At 50.5% G+C, this 8399-nt stretch overlaps 3 protein-coding genes across 3 annotated transcripts in view; all 3 read left to right on the forward strand.

Annotated features, from left to right (window-relative positions):
- Positions 1-2012: 2012 nt before the first annotated feature.
- On the forward strand, positions 2013-2924 carry METBIDRAFT_145073 (uncharacterized protein). Its single transcript, XM_018854512.1, has one exon. It carries the CDS (start codon positions 2075-2077, stop codon positions 2804-2806), a length of 732 nt encoding a protein of 243 aa, XP_018712528.1. The 5' UTR covers positions 2013-2074; the 3' UTR covers positions 2807-2924.
- A 118-nt stretch (positions 2925-3042) lies between these two features.
- On the forward strand, positions 3043-4242 carry CDC50 (aminophospholipid translocase regulatory protein; the record flags this gene model as incomplete). Its single annotated transcript, XM_018857048.1, has 1 exon — positions 3043-4242. The coding sequence occupies one exon, from the start codon at positions 3043-3045 to the stop codon at positions 4240-4242; it is 1200 nt and encodes a 399-aa protein (XP_018712529.1).
- A 2659-nt stretch (positions 4243-6901) lies between these two features.
- Positions 6902-8399, forward strand: part of POP2 (CCR4-NOT core DEDD family RNase subunit) — a 3021-nt gene continuing 1523 nt past the window's right edge. The window contains exon 1 of the mRNA XM_018854513.1: positions 6902-7588. Coding sequence (XP_018712530.1) covers positions 7112-7588 — 477 coding nt within the window. The 5' untranslated portion in view covers positions 6902-7111. The remainder of the gene's footprint in view (positions 7589-8399) is intronic.

Below are 8399 nucleotides of genomic sequence, written 5' to 3' on the forward strand. Positions count from 1 at the left end.
TTTTTTTTTTTTTTTTTTGTTTGAAATTTTCTCCACTCCAGTTTATAGGTTTGTACGCTACTGTTTTCCGGTGCCATGAAAACGCCGACGTGAAGGGTCTCGCCCTGCGCTCTGGTTTTGCTGGATGTAATCTGACCAGCTCTTCGGATATTCTGGCAAAGAATTGAGGATTCACTAATTTTTCAAATCTTGAGCTTTCGTGTAATGATATTATCAGGGGCCTAATTGCAATAATCTTGCACTGTTTCAAATTGGTCGTCGCATAACTATTAGCCCCCACATCTTGTATGGAGAGTTTCCTTACCGGCTGTTTTCTTTTCAATAATTCCCTGTTCCAGGCCCACGCCATACGGATGGCGGTTATTTCTCCGAGCCTGTCAAGTCCCAGGTAATGGACTTTCTGTCCTTTTTATCTTCAGCTTTTCTCTTCTTCTCCAAATTCTCTTCTCTTTCCTTTCCAGTTCTCCTTCTCGGAAAAATGAGGCGGATGACCTAATTTGAATTAAAGACAGATGATATCGATCGCCTATTACAGTGTGTCGAAAATTGGCGTCTCTTTCGTCGATTGCGCCTTAGTTTTCTATTGACAGGTTTACGATGTCGTGTACCATCATGGCCAGGCTGGTTCAGCCAGCCAGAGTTATATCGACGACTCGACCAAATCTATTATATTTCATAGAAATACTTTCATCGATTCTTCTATTTGTTTCCCATTCATTATCCCATATACTATGCTCATCTATTTTGCCTTTAAATTCTGCACATTCAATACCCCATTTATTAAACTCGACTATCTGTATCATTCAACATCCTCATCTATTATCCCTCTTATTATCTTTCCCATCTATGCTGCCCGTTTATTCTCGCCATTTTTATCCTGACTAATTTCCCCGTTGTTCTCATTTATTCCCCAATTTTACATCGCATCTATTCCCCCCGTCGACTATCCTTATCTATTGTTTATTGTCCCGTATATCATCCCATTAATTCTCCCTGCTCATTTTCTTGTTCTTTCTTATTGATTATCGCAGCTGTTCCCATTAAATTCTGCGTTCTTTTCCTCGCATATTATCCCATCTATCTGCCCCATCCATTCACCCATTTCTTACCTCATCTTTTCTTTCCATCAGCTATCCTTATTTATTTTCACTATCATAGTCCCAAGTATTATCTCATTGATTCCCCTATTCACTAACAATCACATTATAGCTTTATCCCAGTTATTCTCCCCAGTACTCTCTCCATTGTATTTCTCGTATATCATCCTATCTATCTTTCCCGTTCATTTTCCCGTTTAGTCTCTCTTCCATCACCCTCATTTACTGTCCCCGACTTCATTTACCAGTTATTACCCCATTGATTATCCCATGGTCTATTCCATTGATAATCCCATTAATCATCTCATTCTCTACGCTATTTCTTCAATTTTTCCCATCAACTACCTAATTTACTGTCCTCGTTTATATTCCCCATTGATTGTCCCATATATTATCCCACCCATTCTCCCTATTCTTTATCTCATTTATCATCCCATTTGTTACCGCATTTATTACGCTATTTTCTCCAGTTTTCCCCCATGCATTACCTCATCTACTGTCCCAGTCTATGTCACTCATTCATTATCCCATCCATTTTTCATTTTCATCACTTCAATGATCATGCCATTGAACATCACATCTATAACGCTATTTTTTTCAATATTCTCCCTTTCAGCACCCTGATTTACGGTCCCCGTATTTTTTAACCATTTATCATCCCGTTTATTATCCCATTTATTATCACTTTTATTATCCGATTTATTTTCCCACTACCAGCCCAAAATGCACAAAAAGCGAGTTTCAAAACGTGGATATGGTCTCTCCGGCTCCGGAAATGCATCATTCCCCTGAGAAGAAGAAAGTGAAAAACATTATTTCAGTCTCTGATCTTCATCTCAAGTCCTTGCGATGCATGGACTCGAAAGTTCAGAGGCAGAAGTCGCGATATAGACCTTCAGAGGTTTATACCTTGAATCCTCTACTGGATTTGCCCATCCGTGAAATTCTGGAAAGCCCCACAAATACAAAATCCCCAAATGTCACGAGCGTGCTGGCTCTGGACCACGAGCGTGGCGATGGCTTATCATATATTTCTGAGACATCAGTTTCTGGCTTGCCAGTGTCTATTTCCACATCTCATCGCATATATTACGCTCCCCGATACTCTCCCACCCACTCCCCCATCTGCTGTCCCCTATATTCCCCATACATGGTTCCATCGATCTCTTTATCATTATCCCATTGACTATCCCATTAATTCTCCGATTGAATATCTCATCAATTATTCAATTGACTATTCCATTGATTATCCAATTGGCTATCCCAATGATTATCCTTACGCTATTCTCCCCTATATTGTCCCTTTCATCTTTCTCATTTACTGTCCCCGTCCATATCACCCATCCATTCATTTTCTCTTTCTCTACCCCATTTATCACCCCATTGATCATCGCATTTATTCTCTCAATTCTTATCGCTATTCTCCTCAATATTCTCCCCAATTTCTCCTATACATTACCCTCATTTACGGACCCCGTCTTTATTATCCCATATTTTATCCCATTTTTTATATCGTTTTTTATTTCATGGACTACCCCATTGGACATCCCATTGATTATCGCATCTATCCCGCTCTCCCCAATATTCTCCCCCATTTCTCCCACCCACTACCCCTCTACTGTCCCCTCTACATCACCCATTCATTGGCCCACACACCCCAATTCTCTCTACTCTCCACCCCATTCATTATCCCATTTATCATCGCATAAATCACCCTTTCATCTCCCCATCTGTCCACCCCAAGATCCTCCCATATTCCCCATTCTCCCATATTCTCCATTCCCCCCAGCCTTTTGCAGCAGGGCGCGCGCACCAGCCTCCGGCCCCAACCATACTCCTTTTCTTCCTACCCGCCCTTCTTTGTGCCCCCACAAAAACACCCCCCGCCACCCCGAATCCGCCCGCAAACACCGCCGCAGGCAAACCAACCAGCCCCGCTTTGCCCATGAACTTTTTGCGCCGCCGCCACGCGCCTCGTGACGAGGATTCGCCCGGCGCCGAGGACCTGGATCCCCAGATCCACAAGTCCCGCAAACCGCCCAACACCGCGTTCCGCCAGCAGCGGCTCAAGGCGTGGCAGCCCATCTTGACGCCCAAAACCGTGATCCCGCTTCTTTTCCTCGTCGCCGCGGTGTTTGCACCCCTCGGCATCGCCCTTGTGTACGGCACCTACAACGTGCAGAACTTGGTGGTGGACTACACGCACTGCGGCAGCCTTGCGGGCGCCGAGTACGCGCCGGTGCCCGCCAAGTACACCGCGTGGCACTTCCGGCGCCACAACACGGACCCCGGGCTCCAGTGGCGCGTGCAGAACGCGACGGACGCGGACGGCGACGCCGTGCAGACGTGCGTGCTCCAGTTCGACCTCCCGCGGGCGCTCGACGCCCCCGTCTACTTGTACTACAAGCTCACCAACTTCTACCAGAACCACCGCCTGTACGTGGCGTCGTACGACACGGCGCAGTTGGGCGGGGCCGCGGTGACCGCCGGCGCACTCACGCTGGACTGCGACCCCCTCCGCACGCGCGACGGCAAGCCGGTGTACCCCTGCGGCTTGGTGGCCAACTCGCTCTTCAACGACACCTTCGGCAGCCCCGTGCTCCTCAACGCGCAGTCCGGCTCCGACAACGAGACGTACGAGCTCTCGCTGGCCGGCATCTCGTGGGCCTCGGACCGCGCGCACAAGTTCAAGAAGACCGCGTACAGCGCGGACGACGTGGTGCCGCCGCCCAACTGGATGAAGCGCTTCCCCGACGGCTACACGCTGGCCAACATGCCGGACTTGGCCGAGTGGGAGCACTTGCAGAACTGGATGCGCACCGCGGGCTTGCCCACCTTCTACAAGCTCTACGCCAAGAACACCACCACGGCCTTCGCCTCCGGCACCTACGAGATGGAGATCGGCTTGAACTACCCGGTTTCCGTGTACGGCGGCACCAAGTCCGTGGTGCTCACCACCAACTCCGTCTTGGGCGGCCGTAACATGACCTTGGGCATCGTCTACTTGATCGTCGCGGCCGTGTGCTTGTTGTGCGCCGTGGCCTTCTTCTTGCAGCACCTCATCAAGCCGCGCCGCATCGGCGACCACCACTTCTTGCAGGCCGCCGCGGACGCACCGGGAAGCGCCGCCAGGGACCAGCTCTAGCGCGCCCGGCTCCGCTTGGTCCGCCGGGGTCCGCGGAACTCTCCGGCCGCTGGTGTCCTCGGCCACGTGCTTTATTTGTCAGTGGGGAGCTCCGCCTTGTCTTGGCAAGTCCCACAGAACCTACTACATGTAGCAAGGGCCTCGGCTGGCTTTCGTCGTCGACAACGCCCTGTCTCGCGCTATGCGTGGTGGTGCCGGGTTTGGAGGGGCTCCTCCACTGCTATTCCCGGTCCGGAGGTCCATCTCTGGGGTGCTTTTGCACTGCAGCATATCGGCCAACTGTCTCCGGGCCCAGCTTCCTTGAAGTCGCATGCTCGGAGTCCTGCTGGCCTGACTTCAATCTACGAAGCATGGCGGTCCTGTCTTCAACCGCGCAGGGCCCAAATCGCTGCCGTCAATGGCATAGACCAGACACCTCGTCTGCCGGGCATGCACAATGTTAAAAAAGGTTGACGTAGAAGACGTGCTTTTCGAAACCGACCTGCCTCGCACTCCCGCGTCACGACAGATGTTTGACGCTGCGCGTGTTGCCGAGTTTTGGTGCGTCCGAATCAGCCTGATGCGGCGATGAATGAACAATGTTGGCTCCTGCTACCATGCCCGCGTCTTTTATGTAGATACTCTCGGGCTTCGGGTACCCGTTTTGGGACGTGTGATGCAGAGCAAGCGGTGAATAATGTTTACGGGCGGCCGCCTTCATATCATACCCTTTCAACCGCATTGTGACAGTCTCTGTGCGTGGACTCTGCTCGCTCTTTTATAAAACGGCTCTCTCAGATTTCCATTTGCTAGAGGTCCCCCTGAAGGTAGTCTGTCGTGCGCCCTTCTAATCAGGTATTTCCATAGAAGCAAGCCTCGATCTTCCAAAACAAACATCGCCGCTCAAATACTTCCAAAGCTCCGCTTTAAGGGATCACTTGGGGAACTTTACAGGAGCTTTGGACGTAGAATCCACCGACGCATCTTTGTATCCTAACAAAACCTACAGTCTAGCGTCAATGAGATCAGAATGGGTTGCTGATGACCACAGCCTGACATGTAAGGCTTCATAGTAGTTTCAGCATATCTCTAGACATTGCTAAACGAGGATGAAATCTTTGTGTATAATCAAAGGACCACCCGAGATATATTCTAGATTTGATTTTTCCTGGTCTAAAGTATACTACTCATACGGATTCACGATTGTACCCCCGTAATACCCCCCACACCCTGTTGTGCATTAACAAATCATCAATAATCAGAGCACAAAATATGAGAACAGCAATCAAGGCTTCTTCGGATTTATGACTTCAACTTTTAGCTGCGAGACACCATGTTGTGGACCACATATCCTAACCGATAGCCTAAACTAAAACAGTGCATTTTGACAGGCAGTATGGTATCGAGCACGGTTTAGCCTTCTCCAAAATTGTGTGGCACTCAATTCACAACGAAAAAAAAACAAAAAAAAAACACCCAAGCATCATTCAATTCAGTGCTGTTCATTTGGCCGGTAATTGTATTCACGCTCATTAGCGGATTCCATCCTTTGTGATCATTATCTGGCTGTGTAGGTAAAGTATTCTGTGATTTTCAATCTCTTGATGCTTCAACTGTCAGTTTGACTTGGTTCTTTTTGTCTAGCCTACCAAAAACGGCCTCTGAAAGCTCGGCATGCATTCTTGCCTTCGACCTATGAAGAGAGACTTCTAATATACTTGACCATTGGGAGTTTGCCTAAGCTACCTTACTTCATGAGATTTGATTATCGGACTTACCTCCCGGCATATTTCAAAAAAGTGTCTGTGATCCTGAGGCATCCAGAGGCTTTATGACTACGATCATATGCGTCAATACAGTTGGAGCACATATTGGCGCTATTCCAATACTACTACCAAACCACGCTTCTCCAATGAGTCTCATCAGTAAATAATTTTAGCTCGGGCACTAGGACTCAACACTCACGAGCTTCTTTATTGCGCTAGGAAAGTGAAGTCTGAACAAACATTCGCCTTTTCATGGGTAGCTGTCAACGTGCGCACGACACCAGGCCACACAAGCATTATATTCTTGGAACAAAAAAGAAAGAACAGAGAAAGAATACTCATTTCCAAGCAGCTGCCACAGAAGCCTTGCCCGCAAAACGATTTCCCCATATCTTTTCGTTAATTCCAGACCTACTTCTGTCGGGCCTATTAATTACGAGCCGAGACGCGCCCATTGCCTGCGCAGCCAAAACGCGTGACATGCGAGATTACGAGATTCACCAAACTCGACAATCCACCAAAAACATAAGGTATTATACATTATGCCGTTGTAGCCCACTTTTCAGGATACGCTACAAGCTACAAGCCATTTGCTACATGCTAAAAGTATATGCCATACACTATGCGCTAATGCTATAAACTATATACTATACACTGTGCACTGCGCACTATACACTCACTATCCATACTATGTAATCTATACCTCTACACTATCCACTGCCCAACATATACTATACACATTACACGAGTCGCCAACAAAAAAAAACATGAAAACAAAATTGAATCACGGCACACCCAACACACCTTCTATCTTCTTTCAGGACAGTAAGTCACTCGGACAAGTGCGGCGCTCCGGTCGTGCGTGAACCACAAACCCCGAAATCTCTGCGACTCTCAACTGATCTCCCCAAGACTTAGACAGCGCTAAAAGAAGCACCCAAGTCCCGCCAAACACGCGACTTTCCCATCAAACCTGCCCGTCTCCGGAACGTTTTTCTTTGCCTCTCTTCAGCGCCTTTCTCCAGCAAAAAAAACGGACTCGCAGGCGCCATTCTACCCAGAGTTAGCCGTGCCCAGACCCCGTCTTTAGACCGGCTCCACAGACCCCCTGAAATCGGCACAAAATGAACGTCAATCCACACCTCCAGTACTTGCAGCTGCAGCAGTCACAGCAGAATGCGGGCGGCGCGCTGTCGCCCCAAATGACACAGTTGCAGATGCAACATCAGCGGCAATTGCAGCAACAAAGACAGCTCCTTGGTCAGCAGCTCCACCAGCAGCAACAGCAGCAGCAGCCACCCATGGGCAACCAGGGCAACTCGCTCTTGGCGGCCCTCAACGGCAGCGCCAACAGCGGACCGAATTCCGCGCTCAATGGCGCAATCAGTACATCTAATATGGGCTCTAACATGGCTGCTCTTGGTGGTGGGAACCCCGCCAGCGGCTCCAACATGGCCTTTGGCCAGGCTGGTGGCCAGCTGGCGCTTTTGCAGATGCAGCTGCAGCTTTCCCAGCAGAGATACGGTAATCCCAGCCTCCAACAACAACAACAACAACAACAACAACAACAACAACAACAACAACAACAACAACAACAACAATCCCGGGATGCCCGGCAGCACGGCCAACAGCGCGCAGCCCGCGTTCAGCTGGTCCGGCCAGCAGGCGCCCGGCGGCCCGGCCAGCACGTTGAGCGGCTTGGAAATCAAGCTCCCGGCCAGCTCCAAAAGCCAGCCGGACGCGTCTAACTACACGCCGGCCGTCAACGACCAGTTGACCAAGCTCCGCGAGCAGTGGGACCCCCGGTCCGCAAAGTGCGCGTTGAAGACGCATCTCTACAATAAGTTCAGCGAGCAGGAGATCGCCGTGCTCTTGCAGCAGCCGCGGCCTGCCAGCGAGTCCCCCGAGGACTGGGAGAAGGCCATGGCGCAGCGGCCGTCGCCGCTCCACTACCCCGTGAAGGTCACGTCCTTCACGGAAATGGCGCAGCGGGTCGAGGTGCAGTTGGAGCATGTGGCCAAGTCGCGCGTGTTCCTCAACAACATCTACGAGAAGCAGGCGCAGTTGTCGGCGCAGCGCGACTTGGACACCACCACGCGCATTATGAAGGCCAAGGCGCGCCACACCAAGCTCTCGCGCCGCTTGTTGAAGTTGGCCACGCTCTTGGCGGTCTTGAAGCTCAAGGGCTACCCGTTGTTGCCGGAGGAGGAGGAGATCTCGCGGCAGTTCCAGGTGTTGAACGCGGCGTTGAGCGACCCCAACGGCGCCGTGGGGAAGCTCAGCGACCTCTACGCGCGCTTGGCCATCTTGAAGGGCCGGAGCGAGGACTTGTCGTCGCAGTTGGAGTCGTCCATCACGACCATGAACGGCGGGCTCAACACGCTCGCGAGCTCCTCGTCTGCTGCCGCGGGC

This window comes from Metschnikowia bicuspidata (genome assembly GCF_001664035.1).
Source record: "Metschnikowia bicuspidata var. bicuspidata NRRL YB-4993 chromosome Unknown METBIscaffold_2, whole genome shotgun sequence".
Classification (NCBI taxonomy): domain Eukaryota; kingdom Fungi; phylum Ascomycota; class Pichiomycetes; order Serinales; family Metschnikowiaceae; genus Metschnikowia; species Metschnikowia bicuspidata.

What these genes read in the sequence shown, in the direction of transcription:
- METBIDRAFT_145073 (XM_018854512.1), top strand. Translation starts at nt 2,075, where the DNA reads ATGTCACGAGCGTGCTGGCTCTGGACCACGAGCGTGGCGATGGCTTAT.